A 21,877-nucleotide genomic window follows, 5' to 3' on the forward strand; every position below is an offset into this window, starting at 1 on the left:
AGTAACTGGGCCAACAGTATTGTATCAAATACAGAGTCTCTGTGTTATTTGGGGCTGGCGCGGCAGCGGGACAATACCAGGCGGTGGGCAGAAAAACCGAACTCCTTACAAATGGCGCCCACGTGGTTAATAAGAACTTCCACTTAAAATTTAACAAAAGCTTAAAAACAGGTTTTAGAAACAAAAGAACAGAGACAAGCAAGGTTTCTTGGTAGCAGCATTTTTCTCAGTTGAACTCTGCTTTGCTAGAGACAAGCAGATATTCGCGCGGCTCCTTTAAGGGAAGATTCCTTACTTTGAATAAGCGGGGGGGGGGGGGGGGACCGCACAGCTTTTAAATAACTCTGCTAACAATTTATTGGTGTGTATGAGAGATGGCAATGGCAGTGACCACATCTCCAAGCCGGCAGCATGCAGATCAAGGCAGTGAGCGCAGCTTTCAGTGCTGGCTGTAAAAGTACCCGCCACCATCTTTGGTAAACCGCGGCAGAAACAAAGACTTTCATTTTAACAATGTTGTTGTTTAACAGATAAAGACTCATGGCCAGACGAAGATAAAGATTTACAGTAAAGACAGATTCATATTAAGAAAAACCTCTAAAGGTTTACAGTGTGTTTTAAAATATACGTAGACATGAAAAAAAAAATGGTTTTAAAGAGACAAAGAGGAACTGGGTGTTGTAGCACACGCCTTTAATCCCAGCACTCAGGAGACAGAGGCAAGCAGATCTCTGTGATTTGCAAAGTAAACCTGGTATGCAGAGTAAATTCCAGGACAGATAAGAGTTACAAGGAGAAACCCTGTCTCAAAAAATAGAAAAGAAACAGAATAATAAAAAGCCACAGATGGAGAAAATTTGTATACTGTACGGTATTATATTGTCTTTGTATTGTTTGACTGCTGAGGAAATAACAACTGTTAAAACAAATGCTGCTGAATTAATTCAATGTATATATTTTGAAAATGCTTTGACTCCAAAATTTAAGTTCAAGGACAAGTTACTGGGGAAAAGGATTTCTATTTTTGTTTCCACAGAAAATAAAAAGCTATGGATTCCTTCCAGACTAATGTGGTTTGAGCAAGCCAGACCCCCTGAAACAGAGTCGCTGGTGATCCAACATTCAAAACAGCTTGGACAAGGCAGTCTTGCAGACTACAGCCAGGATTTCTACATCTTCTCAGGATCCCCCATGACAGCGCCCCCTGTCAGCAGGAAGTAGTTTGGAAAGAACGACGCCCAAATTCCCAAATATTGTTTATAAATGTTTGGTTTCATTTAAATGGACTTGGTTATAAATGGATAATGATCACAACCAATATTCTTTTTAAAGGTAAAAAGGGAATTATGGTATAGATATGAATACTTTGTTTTGGAATGGATTTTCATTTATTGATACAATTTAAGGTCAATGTTGTATATGTATATTTCTCTTCTTGTTTATGTATTGTGTTTATATAGCTCATTTAAAAATGTAATGTATAATTTAGTACAGATTTTAGATAGTTACCTATAATAGTCAAAACATAGCTAGGTGAGTTAGGTTTTCTAGATATGCAGATGTATTTGAGATAGATAGATATTCTTCAAATCTTTCAAAGACCTACAGAATATGGCATTTAAAATGGTTTAGGGTTTTTCTTGACAATGAGACATAATTGTTCCTGGCAACACCACCTGCGTCAGAAAGGAAGATGAAGATGGACATTGAAGAAACTCATTATGGAGTTTACTTCCAATATGGCAAGACTAGCCATTTGGACAAGATACTGCTCTTGTCTGGACTGTTTGACTTTATGCTGTATATACTGGACATGCAGGACCCACAGAAAAGTGACTGCTGATTCAAGATGGACATTGCTACAGAGATCCTGCTTCATGGAAGAGTCTTCGAGACAGTATGCAGGACACAGAGAAAAGTGACTGACAAACTGCCAATACAAGAAGACAGTTTAAAGTTTCCTGTGTTGCTGAAGAGTCTGCCAGACACACTATGGCCTATGGGCTGAAGATGGAAGATTACAAAAGAACTTCGGGTGACCAGGCAGTGAGTTGTCCCTGTCATTTCTAGAGTTTATACTATCCTTCTGTGGTCTTTGAGGGACTTGAAGACAGAGAGTTATGGTTACAGTTTTCCTTAGTATTAAAGATAAGTTACTTAGACTTTAGACACACAAAGATATGATAGATGATGGAATATTTTCTTCAAATCTTGCTAAATGTTAATGGACTAAATAGTGTTAACTGTGATTCTTATTTGATAACTGTTATGTGATATATTTTGCTATGTTAAGGTTAAAACCCTTCTTTTTATTTAGACAGAAAAGAGGAGATGATGGGAGATGTCATTCTGTATATGTTTCTCATACTGGTTAATAATAAAGCACTGTTGGCCAATAGGAAAGGAAGATAGGAGGGACTAGGAGACAAGGAGGAAATAGGAAGTAGTAAGGAGGAGTCAAGATGGAGAGTCTGGAGAAAGCAGTATGCCACCGGCTCCCCGGTAAGAGAAATACATAGATCAGCAGAAATGGGTTAATAATTAAGGCAGAGCTAGCTGATAAGAAACAAGTAACAGGGCCAACAGAATTATATCTAATACAGAGTCTCTGTGTGTTATTTGGGGCTGGCAGCGCAGCAGCAGGACAAGAACGAGCGGCAGGCAGAAAAATCATACTCTTACAAGCCTCTACCACAGAACAGTCTTCCTCCCTCTCTAAAATCTGCACCTACTAAATGAAGTTTGCCTAGATTGCATTATATAAATATGTCTCAGTGGTCTGCATCCAATTTCCTAGGTTCAGTTGAGTATGTGAATTCTTTGCTCAGTAACAAGGAATGAGCATAAAGTCATATGACTTTGCTTCCATTCTCTCAGAGAAGGTACTCAAATATTTAATGAAATGTTAGGCACTAAATACACTCTGCACAGTTGTTTAGAACAGAGGGCTGGATGAAGACATCAAGGAGTCATAGTAAGGCATTCTTTTATGGTGTATTCCTCTGTTAACCTTAAAAAAGTCTATCAGGTTCTCCCTAAATATGCCATGTTTAGCTAGTTCATATGTATAGGTTTATTTCACACACTGAGAAAAATTAGTGGGTTTACATTTCTTTTAAATTAACATGTAGGAATTATACATACTTGTGTGATGGTTAATGTAGATTATTAATTTGACAGAATATATAATTATATGGCAGAAAGGCCTCTAGGGGGATTATCATGATGGCATTTAAATTAAGGAGGAAGACCTACCCAACTATGGGTGGCACCATTCCCTGTCTAGGGTTCTAGAATGAATAAATGGGAAGGAATACTGAGCAGAAACACAATGCTCTCTGCTCCTTACTGCGGACATAATGTGGCTAGCTGCTATGGTTTCCTTGCCAGGTTGGACTAGAACCTACAACTCTGAGCTGAAACAAACCCTTTCTCCCTGAGTTGTTTTGGTTGAGGTATTATATCATAGCAATAGGAAGAGATACTAAGGCAAAATTAATGACACAAAGTGTGGTATTTTAGTGTTTGTATACTTCATACATTGGTACATTCATTGCTCAAACCAGAGTAATTGGTATTTGCTTATCATTTCTCTCTACTATAAGAATTGTTCTTCTAGTTCTACACACACACACACACACACACACACACACACACACACACACACACACACAATAAGTTATTGTAAATGGTATGAACTGACAGCAGCTGTGACTGGATGTACAAGACCTACAGAAATTCAGTGCAGTGGATGGGGCTTGTGATGCCTCTACCCTAGCTGAGGAGCTTTGGTAATTGAGAGCTGTTGACTGATAGAGAGTCAATTGTCAGGGTGTGGCACTTGAATGAGGTTATCCATGCTCTAGTAGATTATCTTATACACCCCCCCACACACACACACACAGGAAAATACTACTTTCAGCCTTGATCAGAGAAATTGTTCTTTGCAGTGGATCATGGTGAATACAGAGACTCATGCTTGCTCAAGTTCCAAAGAATATGCCAGTGTACAGTGCACAGCCCTTAAGACAACCATTTTAACCATGGACCAGTGCTGGAGTTATCTATAATGGGCTTTCACAAGACTAGGCTTGTTATCAATAGTCAGTCATGAATAAGGCTACACATGTGTCCCTTACCACGCTCTTTTTTTTTTATCCTTTTAATATATATATATATATATATATATATATATTATATTATATAACCAAGTCCATTTAAATGAATACAAACATTTATAGACAATATTTGGGAATTTGGGTGTTGTTCTTTCCAAACAACTTCCTGCTGGTAAGGGGCGCTGTCATAGGGGAGGGTGGTTGGAGTGCAGGTGAGAGGGCAGAGAGGGTAAAAGGAAGGAAAGAAGGGAAGGAGGGAGGGAAAGAGGGAGGGAGGGACGAAGTGAGGGAGGGAGGGAGAGGGAATTGGGATTGACATGTAAAATAATAAATTAAATAAAAAAAAATGCTTTGACTCCAAAATTTAAGTTCAAGGACAAGTTACTGGGGAAAAGGATTTCTACTTTTGTTTCCACAGAAAATGAAAAGCTGTGGATTCCTTCCAGACTAATGTGGTTTGATCAAGCCAGACCACCTAAAACAGAGTACCAGGTGATTCTACATTCAAAACAGCTGGACCAAGCAGCCTTACAGACTATAGCCAGGATTTCTGCATCTTCTTAGAATCCCCTTTACCCCTCTCTTAACTCTTCTCTGGAGTGATAGTCCTCATTGCTAGCCCACCAGGCTGCAATGAATAGTTGATGCTCATGCTCACACAGATGGCCCTGGTTAAACTCAGTAGGTCGCAAAAGAAAGCAGATATGATATGGAAAAGGTATTTATATGCAGGAGGATGTGGTTCATGGGGTGGGAGATTAAAAAGTGATGGAGGTGAGAGTAATCAGCATGCATTATATACATGTATGGTATTGTCAAAGTATTCTTTTTACAAATTAAAATGTTTGAAAGAAGAGGAAGGAAGGAGGTGATGAAGAGGAGGAGGATGAAGAAGGATAAGAAGAAGGAGGAGAAGGAAGAGAAGGAAGAGGAGGAGGAGACGTTATCAGTTTATATCATGTAAGAACTGTGTGATCTCTTCTTCAAGCACCCAATCTCCATATACCTATAGACTTCTGCCTCTTCTTGATGATGTCTATCTCTCTTGTTGGTATTCCAAAGGGCACCAGGAAGGACATGAGCCCAGGTATAACTGCTATGCAGATAAAGTAATTGGAGCCCAGGGAAATGAGCTTCTCAACTAATGCTTGGTCAAATCAAAAAGAAAGTTAGTCTTGATGCTAATAACAATGTGTGCACAGCTTGCCACATGGGCTGTGATCAACCCTCACTGATATGAGAAAGAGGCAGGAGGTATTAACAAGTTCAAAGTCAAACTTGGAAAACTGCAACCCACAAACTCAGCCACATGACTGATAATTAATTACTCTGCTAAGTCATTTATACTTCCAGGTTAATTTTGAAATAATTGCTGAAACTAAGAAGGTATATTTTTATCATGTTAGAATTACATAAGTGAATTCTTAACATTTCCCCCACCAGTTCATGAATCTCTTAGCTCATTTTCTTTTTCTTTATGCATAACACACACTTGTAGAATATATTTTCAATCATATCATCTTTTGCACACACTGTGTGTGCTACGTTTGAAGATCCTGTTTATTATGTTGGCCCAAAGAGGTAAAATGTAAATACATCTCAACTCAAAAGTTTATATATGAAGTCTCATTATCACTGTTCTTGTAAACCCTTGCCCCCTGCCCTACCAGTAAGAAAGACAGCTCTGGGGTCACACACTCTATTCACACAGTAGACTTATTTTATTTCCTTTTTTTCAGTGAAATTTGAATTCAAAGGCCAACATTTAAAACAGAAATTGGAAGCTGTAAGTCTTCTTTCTTTTTAAGAAGTAAATGTATTTATTTCACATCCTGGCCACAGTTTCCCCTCCCTCCTCTCCTCCCAGTCCCTTCTTCCCACCACCACCACCTACATCCCCACTCTTCCAATCCACTCCCCCACCATTTCTGTTCAGGAAAGGGCAGGTCTCCCACGAGTATCAAGAAAACAAGAAAATGTGCCATATCAAGTTGCAGTAAGACTAAGCACTTTCCCATGTATTAAGGATGAATAAGGATCTTCCTTTCATTTAATTCTCAAATAAGCCTGTGAGTTATTGGCTAGTATATCTCTATTTAAAGTGACCCTCAGAGAGCTTTATGGAAGTGCTGAAACTCATTCCCAAAACAGAAATGTCTAAACTGCATTAATGTAATCATCTCTGGAAAACAGGAACAAGCAACTAAGGGAAGTTCTCTGTTTTATATGGGGCCTATCCTCTCACCCAGGAAGATCTAACTGCATGAAAATGCTATAACCTCTATTAGAGGCTGTGGTGTTTTCCACTAGGGATCTTTGATTTTCTGTCAACCACATGCTCACATACTTTCTCTGACATGAAATCTATTTCCAATAGATTTTCAATTCTTTTTCTGAATGACTCTTCAACAGCTAAATTTATATATTAGAAAATCAGGGCTGAGGACACAGCACAGTCAATGCACAGCTCATGTGTCCTACATAGTTCAGTCCCCAGAATCCAATGCAAAAAGCCAGTGCAGCTCTGCTGGCTGTCATTTCTCCAGTTCATAATTGTTGTATGATTAAACTCCCATGATAGTGAGGCATAAACACGTGAATACCTGGAGCTTACTGGTCAGCTAGTCTTTCTGAATAGATAAACTATAGGTTCGGTGAGAGATCCCATTTCAAAAATAGAAGGTGCAAAGAAACAGAGGAAGACACCCAACATCATCTTTAGGCCTCTACAATCACAATCACGATGACAGTCAGAGTCATGCACGCACACACACACACACACACACACACACACACACCATGGAAATGTCCTGTGCTAACAGTTTCCAACAACCCACACTCTGAGGATGAAAGCTGGGACTGGTCAGTTTTTCTAACATTTGATCTTATCACTTTAGTTGCAGCAGTGTGGGGCTATTCTAGGTGAATGAGAAATCAGTACCGAATGCCTTAGCACAGCTGCTCCCTTCTGTGGTCTTGCCATGAACTAACTCAAGCTCTGCTTGGGAATTTAAAAGAAATGTATTCCATAAAGATCCAAAATTGTCCATAATTTCTTTCTCAGCATCTTACAAGACACACAGAATCATCTACCTGACATTTCTTACACAATAGAAAGAATGCTGGGAAGGCAAGTAGTTATCAGACCAGGTGACTCCATTCTTCCTGGGTTTCTTCAAGCTCTCTTTAAAGAATAAAGCTTAGGACTCAGTATCTGCTTGAGAACATTTACTGGGACAAAATTGGCAAATAAACATCTTAAATAGTCTCCTTAGACCTAGTTCCCAACAGGCTTTTTATTTTCAAGAGCCATATGTTATAAAAAAAAAAAATAGCTTCCACATGTTAGCTTGTTTAACTTCCTGAAAACACAAAGCTTATGAAACTGTCCATACTGCAGGGACTGGCTTTACCTCCATTGTTTTCCAGCCGTGCTCTTACTTGCAGCCCACATAGCCTCACTGTCATTGTCACAATCAGCCCTCTAACCTTTGAGGGACCACTGCATACATCCACTTCCAAACCCAGAAGCTTGGATTCTCACATTCTACTCTATCTGGCCCCCTTTCAGAGGCTGGTCATGTCCCTGCTGTATTTTTATTGTGTTTCACACTCTTTACCCTCCACCTCCCTTTCCTTATTAAACAAGAATCTCTCTCTCTTTTTTTTTCTGATTTGGTCTCTCTCTATCAAAACACATTCTTCAAAGGCTTAAACAGAAAAGCTCTCCCCTTGCTAATACTTACTAAAACGTGTACATTTCCTACATGTTTTCATCCAGTGCTTTTAAGGAGAGTTTGCAGAGCTCATGTTTACTGAACTCCTGGTAATTCTGGGAAACTGGCCCACAGCCTACACATGAGCATCACTGCTCTTCTGCCTGTCCTTTCTCTAATTCACTTGTTAATATTTATTTAACTCAAGCTTTGTTTGCTTACAAGGGATGGAAACACTCAGAGCTTATCAAATACAAAGAAACTTTAATGAGAAGATGGGTAAAGTGGAAAAGAATCTCAAGGTTCTTCTATTTGTTCTTTTTAAAGTTCTATAAGTTCTTGCTTGCTTTATCCTTCAGTGTAACACAGGCGTATATTTGTTCCCTCTCACCTTACCAGCTCTGAGCGGCATGCCTGTAGAGTTAACTTGCAAAATATGAAGTAAGTTATGAAAATGACACTGTACCTTGAGGGGTATAATGTCTATCCTACTTACTTAAATATGTCAAATAAAAACCCCATTGATTTTGATGGAATTTTTATAGACCAGTTGCCATCCTGGAACATAAACCTGTGGTTGCACTGAAAAGTAAAAGATGTGTTAAGCTTAACAGTTGTGTTAAGCTAGCATGCCCATGTAAGCCTGTCCAAATTGCCTGGTTGCTCCAAGAGGCAGTGTGCTGGTTGTTTTGTTTTGTTGTCAACTTGACACAAACTAGAGTTGTCAGAGAAGAGGAACCTCAAGTGATAAAATATCTCCATCATATTGCCTTAGGAAAATCTGTAGGACATTTTCTCTACTAATGATTAATATGGGAGGGCCAAGACCACTGTGGGAGATGTCATCCCTTCTTCATGTTGTGGTGAATTATATAAGCTTAGAAGCAATGGGAAGATAGCCAAGAAGTAACAATCTTCCATGGCTTATGCTTTTGTTCCTGCTTCCTGGTTCCTGTTCTGACTTCCATCAATGACAGAGTGTGGACCGAGACTTATAAGGTGAAATAAACTCTTTCCTTCATAAGTTGCTTTGGGACATAGTGTTTTATTACAGCAATAGAAAACCTAAGTAAAATAGGGAGGTTCCTATGAAGATAAATGTTGGTAAAGCTGAAATCACAATTATCATTCCAATAATTTTGTTGTTTAGTAAATCTTAACATTGGCATTACCACTGCACTTTACTAAACATTGGATCATTTTATCATTCAGCACCATGTGTGAGATACCCCTTCTAGGCCATCCTGAAGTCATCCTATTCTGATGGATCCCCTTTAGTGATGTCTACACCATTCAATCTCAGTGGGAAATGTTTATACTCTTTCCATGTCTATTTACTTTCCCTTTAATTTCTTTATTAAGCTGTCCTAAACTTGTAGACCCTATCAAAGTGGCATGTCCTTTTCTACTCAAACATTTGTTGTCTTAAAGACTTATTATGATTTTCATTTTATTTGGTCTAAAGATACCTCTCTTTAAATATTTCTTCTTATTTCACCAAATACACAGATCACTGCAATTTAGAGTCATGTCACAGATAGCTAAATATGCTAGAGACTGGAAGAGAATATCACAGAGCCACAAGGACACCAAGAAAATAGGCAAACAAAACAAAACAACAACAACAAAAAAAAAACTAGGGAATATGCTCTCAAGATGATATATACACTTGCTACTTTGGTTCAATCTCATTCTTACTATTTTAGAAAATCCACATAGAAGATTTAGATTACATGAATTTCCTTCATATTTATTTTATGAACCTTCTCCACTACAGGGCTGAGTTAAATAATCAGATGGGACAATGTGCCTGCCAGTAAGAAAATATTTGTCTAAGATGTTAATGTTAATAATTTGAAATGAAACACAGTGTAGCAACATGCAAATAAGCATTCATTCTAAATAATTTACCTCATAGCCAAGTAAATGTCCATTGCTCAACTTCCAGGGAATTGTGTTCCATGAAACTTCAATTTCTGAGGAAGACAGGCTTTGGGCAGAGATATGGGATGGGGCTACTGTAGGTTCTATTCAGAAACAGAAATTGGAATACAATGATAATGTTGGCCATTGAATTGAAAAATCATCTGACATCCTAAATTTAAAATTTTTCAATTTAAATTTCTGAGGCAGGGCATTAGAATGTAGTCCTAACTGGTCTGGCACTTTTCATGTGGTCTAGGCTGGTCTAGAACTCCCAAAATCATACTGCCTTGATTCTAGGGGCAGCAACTGTCAGAATGTACCACCATATCTGGTTAAAACTCTTTAAATAATAACAATGAAAACATTGATCAGACAAAGAGCTCATAGTATTCTGTAAAAGTATTTAAAACAATTTGATATCCTGAAAATATAGATCCTACTCTTTGTGCTTAGGAAAAGGTGATTTCATAGTCATTAGTTTTTCATTGCCAACTTGCCATAGCAACCTGTATTTCACACCTTGGACTTATTTCCTTGTGTCTTCCTTTTCTCAACCAGTCCTTTTATTCTCTCTGTCTTGTCTTTGTTTCCTTCTCCTTCATCTCACACCAGGAACTTCTGTACCTATAAATGCTACTGACATTTTATCATGTCAAACAAAGGCCAAGGTCAAGTCAATGTCATTAACTCATAAATACCGAGTGAGTACCATTTTTAGTTTAGGTGCAAAGGAAGTAGAGATTTAAATGGGATAGATGGCAAATGCTGTCCAAAGAATCAGTAGAATTGTCAATGGTATCACATAAGAAATCCTCTTTGTAACAAATATTCCTGGGTTTTATGGGGTTCATAGAGATTTGCTTTTCTCAGAATACTGGTTCTTAGCAGACATTTCTCCTCTTCCACATCCATTTCTGCATTAAATGGTTCTGAGCCTAGACCATGGCTACATGTGGCTGAAATAGTATCAGGTTTTAAGGATGGGCACAATGTGTTCTCTATCCAGAGACTCTCAAAGTGGAGCAGAGAGACAACAGTACTTAGAAACAACCAATCCAGCATTGGCAGTTTAGCACATCAGAACATTTTCTGAGCTCCTTGGATTGTGGTTCTTTGGGAGTTCACTGATTAGATTTTACTTTGACTCACTGGGGTGCTGTAGCATATTTGTAGTATTATCTTGTTGCAAATGATACAGTAACAGTGACAACAGAGGGGAGGTGACTAAGACAAGAATGTGCAGAAAGCTATTAGTATCTTTTCATTTCACCACCAATACCCAGGTCTTAGGTGCATGGGTAGGCAGTATCTGAAAACTTCTTGGTTCATTACTAGGAATTAATTACTAGGAAGTAATCCTGGTCTGCCCTTTTAAGTCTGGTAGTTTCTAGAAAATTGGTCTGGCTATAAACATTAAGATCTCTCTTTTGAAAAGATTCTCACAATTTTTATTCCCCCAATTTATGGAAAATGAAACAAGACTAGATGTGGGGAGTCTTGGTTAAACTGACTATGTTTATTATTATTGTTATTATTATTAGAATTACCAACTTTACCATGTTTTATAATTCATTACCAAGTCCGAGAGCTAGGGGATACAACATGCTATCATAGTTCCTTAGTTGAGAATGGTTAAAGCCAAAGTTCCCTGGGTGAAATTGTTTTTTCCATTTACTAAATATGTTTTAGCAAATTCATTCACATCTTTCATCAATCTTCCATTTGCTCATTTCTAAATGGAGACTAATAATTGAATCTATGCTTCAATCTTTACCTGAAAATTCAAAATGGCAATGCTTTGCAGATGTTGATTACTTCATATAGTGTGGTATGAGATAGAACTTGATAACTAACAGGGCTAGCATTCAGTTATCGATACCTCAAATGTCTATTTACCTTGATTCTCTTAAGTTCAGTATCATTTTATAAAGAGGGCTTGAAAGAAAATATTATGTCTCAATTTCTTGAGGAGTTATTCAAGAAAGTCAGAATGACTGTGCAGGTTCTAAGTGAAATATGCAAGTACAACAGTTGGGGGTCATCCTTCAAAGATACACATTCTACATCTCTTAAATATCACACTCCTGGTTCTCATTAACCGTCATGCTTCTGCCCTTTGCTGAGGCCATAGGAAATATTGTTTACAGCTCTGTGTCAGGGTACTTTGAAGGGTTGCTTAACTTTTACACCAAGAAGAAAAATGAACTTTGGGAGGTGACAATATCCCATGGTTCACAAGATGAAACTCAGGATTAGAATGTCAGTTTTAATCGAGCATTATGCTCTGTGACTATCCATTGAGACTTAACATTTCTGGTCAGGTACAGTTCACTGTTATGACCTACATTGGTAACCAACAGCTTTGATGACTGCTCTTTTGAAAAAAATATGTATCTCTGAAGTCACAAAGAATAATCAAAATGTTTTCTAAAGTAATGCATTAATTAGATTGGAACTAAAGCCTGTATACTTTCCATACCTTCCTCTGCAGAGAACACCGTTGTTACTGGGCTGAAGGGCCCTTCACCTTTGTTATTATAAACACCCACTTTAACTTCATATGGTGAGAAAGGCACAATGCTTTCATTCCTAAAGACGTATTTTGGGTTATCTGGGGATGTCACCACTGTCTGGATCCAGGTGGTAACCCCAAGTGGGCGGAAAGCTACCACGTACCCAAAACCTCCACCATTCTGTAGTTCTTCAGGGACTGGCTACAAAGAAATGACAAAATTAAATCATTCTTACTTATAAGGTTAGGGCAAAAACAATTGAGATATCACTTGTGGACTTGAATATTATTAAATAGTGATCTATATGGAATTAAGCAGATGTGTTTCAAAAGTGAGAAGATCACCCATGAGACAGTCAGGGGAGCTGTTTTTAGATAATCATATGGCATTCATTCATAAGCATCCAGATAATGAATTTGCACCTTCCTTACTTATTCAGATATTAGAATATCACACAGTCCAAATGTGAGTTTCTAATAATTTAAACTTTTACTCAAGAACACCTGTTATTTTAAGACAAATAAAAACATTCAAATCCATAAATGCTAATTTTATAGGAAAGGTCATTCCTGGGTATTATAACTCAGTACAAAAAAAATATATATAGAAAGAGGAAGTGACTACAATGCACTAAATTTAAAGCTGCACATGATTAACTAAAGACTCTGATGGGAGATGTCATTCTGTAAATATGTTTCTCGTATTGTTTAATGAATAAAGCACTATTGGTCAATAAGAAAGCAAGATAGACAGGACTAGAAAACAAGGAAGAGAGAGGAAGTAGTAGGGAGGAGATTCAAGATGGAGGATGGAGACGGAAGAATGCTGGGGCCTCTCTCTGGTAAGATGAGACCATGTGGAAATACTTAGATTAATAGAAATGGGTTAATATTTAAGACAGAGCTAGCCAATAAGAAATACTAGTAACAGGCTAAGAGCTTTGTATCTAATACAGTGTCTCTGTGTGCTATTTGGGGTTGGCACAGCACTGGGACCAGAAAGGCAGGAATACTTTACTCATAACAAAATGGCACCCAACGTGAGGCTCAAACCTATGACCCTAAGATTAAGAGTCTCATGTTCTACAGACTGAGTTAGCCAGGATCCTCCTCAGACCTAGTTCCCTAGGTCACTTCCACCCGTTTCCATCCCCAGTGGCCGTGGTACTTCTTAGAGGGACTAGACTGGAGGAAAAACTACTTGTAACAAAACTCTACTTATATTCCACTGTTGAAAAATGACACTTGGCTTATTAACACCTTCAAATTTCACAGAGAATTTAGTCTTAGTGTATTTTAAATGTTAACTTTGTTGTTAAAATATTTCTTAATTGTGACATAAACTACGGCTAAGGGAATAGCTAGGAAGAGGCTAGACACACAGAGTCAACTGTTAGGGCCTGATCCTCAGTACTGCATGTGGAAACCACGTGATTTTGATCAAACTTTTTATTATCTCCTTGCCTTCCTATTTTTAGTGATACCATATTGTAAGTATGGAATGAAAACAGTGCGTATGAATGAGAGGAAAAGTGACTAGCATAGACTACAGCTGGGTCAAGAGCAGTATCACAGGCAACAATGCCACTAAGACCAACATCACCACTACTAGCTGTAGTACCATGGACCAGCGTGATGACTATCTCAGTTATAAGCACCACTATAACCACTACCAACAACCCCAAAGTTAAATGCACAACTCCTTGAGGGCATTCTGCAATCATCAGCACCAGTATTTTTATCGGTGCTGAGGATGCTGGGATCAGCAGCATCTATTCTTAAGAGCACCGGATGAGGACCTTGCGTGACCCACATCCACATTCCTAGACCTTCTATTTTCACCAATGCCACTAGCTCTATAGAAGCACCAACACTACTCCTGACAGTACCAACATCACCAAACCCACCAGAAGAAGTACTAACAGTTCCAGCAGAACTACCAATACTACAGGCAACAATGCTAGTTATATCAGCACAAACAATGGTATCACCAAAAACAGGGCCATTGGTGACACTGTGAGTATCATCATAAGCATCATCCACAGCTCCAGAAACACTGGTGATAATAATACCAGGCCTACCACCATTTATACCATCAATCAGATCAACCCTAGAAGCACTGTGACTTAGGCTACTAGAGGCACTGCTGGTTCCATAGGTACCATCAACAGCACTGGTACCACAAGAATCATCACTACCACCATCACCACCAAGAATACTACTACCAAAGTACCATTACTGGGACCACTAATTTTATCAACATTGCTATTAGCAGTACTGATATCCCCAGCAGTATGTGACAATTACTACTACATCAGTGCTGTTACAGACACCAATGCCACTAGCACCACTACCAGCACAGGAATACCAGTGCTGTCAGTATTACCAGTAACAGAGTCAGTGTGACCAGCATTACTGCAAAAGTTACCAAAAACATCATCACTAATGTCTAGTGCAATTATCAGCATGGCCACCATGACCATCAGCACAACTGTTATTGCTACCATCAATACCACCATCAGCACCATTTGCACTATCACCACAGCTACCACCAGTATAACCAGTGCTATGGCCATTACCTGAACTAATGACACCAACATCACCATCACTATCAACATCAGCATCAGTACCACCATAATCACAAAAATTTACAGGAGCACAAGTATCAAAAATGCCACTAACACTATAACTGTCATAGACACTATGAATTATGACCATACCCACAATAATAAGTGCCATTCCCAGCATCAGTGGCAGCACCATGTCCTTGTACTGTTTCTAGCACCAGACCCAACAATACCCCAAGCACTGGCACTATTAGTGCCATCAACAGCAGCAACAGTATTACCCTATCTGCAACATGATCAACAGTCCATACTACTCCCTATTCAAACATTAGTCCTATCACCAGCACAAGAACACTAAAACTGGCAACAGCACTAGTCTTATCACCATCAGCATCACTTAGCAGCACTACTGTCACTCATTCCACCAGAAAGGATGTCACCCAAACCAATACCAATGCCATCATCAGTGCCATCAGTATTTATATATTACTACCACTAGCAAAACCACCACTCTCATGGTGACCACCACTGCCACCATCATCATAACCATCAACTTCATTACAACACACCATGACACGTTTTTGATTAGTGGATGAAAAGCAATACCCTAGTGGGAAAGATGTTGCCCAAACACTTACATCCCAGGTTATTACTAGTTCAGATCGGCTTCCACCTCCTCCGCTGACCTCAGAAGGTGCCACTTCTGGAGCTGTGTGAGTAAGTGACACAGAAACAAAATTCTACTTTCATACAGTAATATTTGAAAGGAGACACATTTACTATAAAATATTATATAGATGCATGTGTTTATGTACATTTCTAAATCTCATTAGTAAGATCATCAAACTTACTTATATTCACATGCATTTATGAAACATTTTGGAATAGTCATCAAATTATTTTATTTACATGAAATCATAAATGATTCGGAAATCTCTGAACAGTAAGAAAAAATATAACCCAAGTGAAAGCTACTTTGCCACTAAGGTAACGGAAAAAAAAAAAATGAAGAAAAGTGATTTCCCATGATTGACAGGAAATCAGTTTAGTATGGAACTTCCAGACTGAGAAGGAAGTCTCAGCATGGCACAAGCTCTTGGAAAGAGTGACACAGACTGGAACCCTCTGGTCCTGCTAGGAAGTATTTTGATAAAACTCACATAGATATCAGCTTTCTCACTCATGCTGAGAACCTTTTGGTTTATAAATTCTAAGATAAAAGAAGAATATAAATTCTATGGAGGGCCTTTGAAATGTGCATTGCTGGGTTTGCTGGATGCATGTCAGATAGACCTAAATGCACATAGTGTGAACAAGTGAAGATAACAGCCAGAACAGCTTCCCACAATACCTGGAACAAACAAGAGGTATGCTCTTCTGAGGGAAAGGGCATTATTAAAAATGTGCAAACATATTCCATACTACTTTGACTTAGTGCTTAAAGTGATGCATTTGTTTATGTCATGGCTCAATTTAATTAATATTAGTGATTCTGCAAAGGGAACTCTTAATGTGCCCATGAGTGCTTCTCAAAAGGAATGGCAGGTTTGCCTGCTAACTTTTGAGTTTTGATGAAAGCATATTTTTAGAATTTTGAATGTATCTTTGTGACACATGTTCTAGTTACCTCATATAAGTTCTTAAAGTGATGCTTTCTCAATCTAATACTTATGGAATCATAATACACTACCAATTCTCTGAGTGTGGTGGCACACTGACTTTCTCAGCAGTATATCTCCAAGTGGTGTTATCAGAACAATTTGTCAGCACTTCTTATAAATGAAAGCAATGTTCCTCCTGCTAATGGGTAACTATGTCAGATAGTAATTATAATCTTAGGTGACAAAAACATATTCAATTAACACACACTAATGATCATCTGCAACTGATGGAACTCTTGAAATGCCACACAACATCAGAACCACTTACATGTTTCTTTTGATAAATGCCATATGGCAAAGTCTGCCATTAAAAATGTCATATCATTATGACAATGGGTTATTAAGACAGATCTCTTGGTGTCTGTGAGACCAAAGCTAATGGAAATATACACCCAGGTAAATTCATTAGCCCATTACTCAGAAAACAAAACACTAACCTGCCTCTTCAGTCCTTACTTTTTCTGAGGGTAAACTGGGTTCTCCGCCTCCGATTTTGTTACTGGCTACTACCCGAAATTCATATTCTACCCATGGGTTTAACTCCCACGACAGTAGCTGTATGTGTCTTGCCATCAATGACCTCAGGTACTATAAAGGAACAGTTCAGAAGGTCAGAGTCTGCCTGTGCCAGTGTGCAATTGGTATGCAGATCTCCAAGTTGCTGCCTTCCTTCTGCTTCTCCCATCTACTTTACCTGTTGTAACCGTTTGCCAGCCCACGGAGAAAGGTGTCCTAGCCTGGACTGCATAGGATATAACTGGGCTGTGGCTGTCTGTGCCTTCTGTCCAAGAGAGCTGTGCTGTTGTATCTGTAATTTCATCTACCTTCACATTTTCTGGTGGTCCAGGTGAACCTAAAAGAGGCAAAACTGCAAACAGCATCCCCAAAAAGTCATCCTCCCCTACCAAAGTGAGGAGGCTCACACCATCACTTTTAACACCTCCAGCTGATCCCACTTTCCAAAACACGTAAAGGGAGAGGCCATTTTACTGGCAACAAAACTACCACTTTGTCCCCATTCCCATTGTTAGCTGTGATATCTGGATAGGAAACTATGATTCATAATACCATGTAACTCACTGAGATATTCAGCAGTATCCCAGTATCTTTCTAAATTCAGCATCTTCTGCACCTTTTCAAATTCAGTACCCTCTGCTTTGGGTACTGAAAGCACAATGTGGCTTGCTACCTGGATATGTTTTCTTATACTGTGATATGCTTTGGACATTTGTTTTTCAGCCTAGCAGTTAACCAGTAGTACCCTAGATTGCAACTCAGGATGGTGAATTTTCCCATTGCTCTGGATAATACCTAATCTTTTGGAGGAAGACACACATGTACCACATTCTCTTTCCTATTTAATACATGTGCTGAGATGCTCAAAAACATATTGGCTTGGCAGAAGCTGTGCAATGCCAATTATAGTAAAAATTATTCGAAGGGCACACTTGAAGTTTTCATTCCTTTGAATTAACACATTCTTATTGTCCATCTTCTGACTTATGGGTGTCAGGATAACCTCAATAGAATGCCTTGCATTTTGTATAGTATCTCACCATGGCTTTCCTCTAGTTAGCAATGCTCATGAAAAGCATTAAGGTAGGCAATATAGACAGTATTACTGCTTACCTCTCACTATGAGCTCAGCTGCTGATGAAACACTGTCCACCCCTGTCTGTACCATACACACATACTTCCCACTGTGTTTCAGTTGAATGTTTCTGATCATTAAATCACCAGACGAACTCTATTGGAGAAACAGGTAATGAAACATTATTGTATTTAAAAACGCAAAGGATCTTGAAGGCAACACAATCCATGGTTAGAGAAAACAATGTGCTTTTCAAAAAACTGAAATCATAGAATGCCTGGAAACTAAGACAAGTTCAAAACTATGCATGATGGAATACACATTTCTATATGCATATAAAGCATTTCTCTGGGTATTTATGGCTTCAAAGAGAAATGAGGGCAGAGATTATAGTCTCAGTTCTATTTACTTCCAACAGGCAACACTTCTTTTTATATCCACTGCTTAGCACCAGCTCAGTTCTCTCTGGTTACAACCCCACTGCAATTATCTGCCTGAGAAGAGGAGGAAACATTTGGGTACCTAGTGGGAGATAAATACAGCATGGCAGGGGGGATTACCATGGCTGAAACATTTTCCTCTTTTCCAAATACATTGAAGCTTAAAAGACTAAAGTCATCTAATTCCTAAAAAAGCTACAGAATTTAGAGCAAGGAAATATGAACCCTCCAAGAAATTAAAGCACTTTAAACCTTATAAATAATAGTTCTGCAGAAGACATTTGTTGGCATCCCTTGATACCAATTAATGGAACAAATGTGTATCTAAATGCTCAACTTTAAAAGGCCCTCATTTAAAGAGAGTATGAATTCACATCTATAAAGTGACTAACTGCAGGTCAGTTTCCCACATTAGTGAAGATATAGACTAAAATAAGAGCATCTGGAAAGAGAAGCCCTTTAAGCATGATCGCCACTTCATATTCAACCTGGGAGAAGAAGAGGCAGTGTTTATCGTAGTCACTAAAGGGAGTTTCAGTCTTGCATGTGCCTAGAATTTGTGGCAAGAGGAACTTGACTGTTCTAATTTTAGGTAGTTCCGTAAAATCTGTTCAGGCTAATATCTCCCATATTGTTCCCCTTCCTGAGGGTTGCTAATGGGCTGTGTATTCTCTACTGGTTGGGTCTTATGGCTTTAGATGGGATTTCTGGGGTACTGGGAGAAGCAGCTGTGAAGTGATTGATGGCTGTAATTAAATGATAATCCAGAAAGTGTTCAGTTTGCACATTTCTACTTTCCTGGAGTTGAGCTTTTTTTTTTTTTTTTTTTTTTTTTTTTTATTCCCTCTCTTCCCTCCCTCTTTCTCCTCAGGGTTATTTAGAAATGTTTCCCCGGAGATAACTATCCCAGCCTGCTGACCTTTCCAAACTCTTTGGGTTTTATGAGCTCCGCATACTCCAAGGAGTGTGCTTATAATTTCCATAGAAATCTCCTCTTTTCCTTGAAGCTTTGCATCTAGTAAATGCCACCAAGCCACTAGGTGAGGCCTTTATTCTTCTCTGTCCCTTTATTCTTATTTTAAGACAGTTGGGCTAGAGAGCATATAGCTGAACTTTTCTTATCTGCTTTGCCATCTGGATGTAACTTTTAGGTGCTCTGGCTGTTTGTGGTTATAGAATGAGTAAAGAAAGAGATTGGGATATTAGTGTTGGGAAACTGGAATTCAGATGACTTTTGGTACTGAAGACTAAAGAAAGAGAAATAGCCAATCTTGAACATAAAACAAAACTGAAGAACAACAAAAATATTTCCCTAAGAAATGCAGCTAGGTTCACCTGCAGAGGATATATAATAAAAAAATCATGTTTGTAAAAATGTCTTTATTATTAGTTTACGTATATATGACTATTTGCCATACGTATATGTATGTATTGTCTGTGCAGGTCAGGAAAGGGTGCTGGATGTGGAACTTATACAAGGTTTTTAGCTACCATATAGGTGCTGAAACCGGAATTGGGCTGCTTTGCAAGAACACTGAGTTCTTTTGCTCCTGAGCCATCACTCCAGACCCTAAAACTATTAACCATGTCCTTGAGAATAGAACCAATGATGAAACTAAGATGTGTAGACAATGGGAGCCATTGATTGTTTTTTTCCTGACCAACATAGAACATGTGGAGGACATTCTAATTGCAAAAGAAAATTTTGCAAAAATTAAGAGAGATCTTCATCTTATTGTCACCTATTCCAGTAAAATATTATTTTGTACTATTTCTGTTTCCAGAACCTATGTGTTGTCATTGAGCAGATCTCTAGAAAAAACTGGGATCCTCCTTAACAAAACCATGCACAATGCTTCTTACTTCAAGAGTCCTGTCTGACACAGTCTCTGCTGAATGGACATTGCTAAAGCCACAGAAGGCTTAAGTGGAATAAACTGTGTTTATGAATTAAAATGTACAGTACAGGTAAAATAAAGCCATATGGCACACACTGTTTAGAGACAAATACAAATAAAAGAGACACTTTCAAGACTTGTCAAAGAAATAGGACTGGAGCTATTAATGTTGGGACAAGAAATCTACACAGCTCCTTCTTGAGTCACCTGAAATATCACCTAATGCAGGGTTATATGTACAAACATTTTCCCATTCATTCTGTTCCTTATGCTTTGCCCCAAGAAATACATGTGTATATCAACCAAAGGAAATTTATAGGGAAAACAGAGAAACCTAATATTGTAGATGACTTACTTAATGAAATACCTAGTCATAAATAAAGAAATAATAGATATAGATTGATATGGTTGACTCTAAAAAAACATAAAACTTAAATACAAGTTATAGCTTTTATCGCATGAGAGTTGTAGATTATGGTTACCTTTGGGGTACCAATTGTCTTTTGCTTTTTGCTTTTATGGTCAAATATTTTGGTAACAGGAGTAGAATGTGGGGTCTCATGTGTGCTCAGCATGAACTTCCCCCACTCAATTGCATCCATAGTTGGTTTGTTTGTTTATTTATTTATAAACAAGATCTTCATACATCTAACAGACAGGCCTGGAATTTGCAATCCTTCTGTTCTAGCTTCTGAAACAGCTGAGAGTGTAGGCCCCTCCTACTAGTCTTAGTAAAAATGTAGAATGAAGGATTATGGGTTTATTTTGTGTCAGGTAATTAGATTTCACACTTTGATAAAGAAATAATGGCTGTCAAAATATAAGTAAGCTTATATACAATTATACTTCTAAGTGCTTGGCTTTCAATGTAACTATAAGCCAGTGTATTCACATAATAAGACTGCAGTTCCTAACTCTAATTTCCTCATAAAATATGATATTTAACAATCAAAATTCAAATCAAGGTGTTATTCACGTGTCCTAAAATTTGTTATTAAGATGTAATTACTTCCAGTGATGCCAAAATTGCAACAGAAATTCTATAAGGAAGATGTACATTATCAAAGTGATCATCCTTTCGTCTATCATTTAGACTCCTTTAGAGAACTAAGTTGTTGGTTTACTGTAATGGAAGAAATTATATAGGAATGTCAAAAACATCCAAATTAAATTAGTCAAAATCAACAAAGTCAAACTATTTTCCAATAGGTTTATCAAACACTGCCCAATATCAGAGTATATTTAGATACATGTTGCTTGTTTTCCAGGGAATGGGTGTTCAATCGGTAGTTGTAGTGGGCAGGCTGCTTGCAACAGGACAGCAGTGAATGCAGCACAATACAAACTCCCAAACTTAAACCATTACAAAATTGTTTACGGTAACTGTTTTGTAACTTGATCATGCATTTTTTATAGAGTGTATTACACAGATGACAGTGCCATGTTTC

General features: G+C 38.2%; 1 protein-coding gene across 1 annotated transcript in view; it reads right to left on the reverse strand.

Annotated features, from left to right (window-relative positions):
- The window catches only part of LOC127214644 (contactin-3-like), a 78,383-nt gene that overhangs the window by 23,251 nt on the left and 33,255 nt on the right, over positions 1 to 21,877 (reverse strand). Inside the window, 7 exon segments of the mRNA XM_051174976.1 lie at positions 9,746 to 9,861; positions 12,240 to 12,474; positions 15,478 to 15,548; positions 16,938 to 17,043; positions 17,045 to 17,088; positions 17,195 to 17,353; positions 18,130 to 18,247. Of these exon segments, the coding sequence (XP_051030933.1) occupies positions 9,746 to 9,861; positions 12,240 to 12,474; positions 15,478 to 15,548; positions 16,938 to 17,043; positions 17,045 to 17,088; positions 17,195 to 17,353; positions 18,130 to 18,247 (849 nt within the window).

This window comes from Phodopus roborovskii, unplaced genomic scaffold (assembly GCF_943737965.1).
Source record: "Phodopus roborovskii unplaced genomic scaffold, PHOROB, whole genome shotgun sequence".
Lineage (NCBI taxonomy): Eukaryota > Metazoa > Chordata > Mammalia > Rodentia > Cricetidae > Phodopus > Phodopus roborovskii.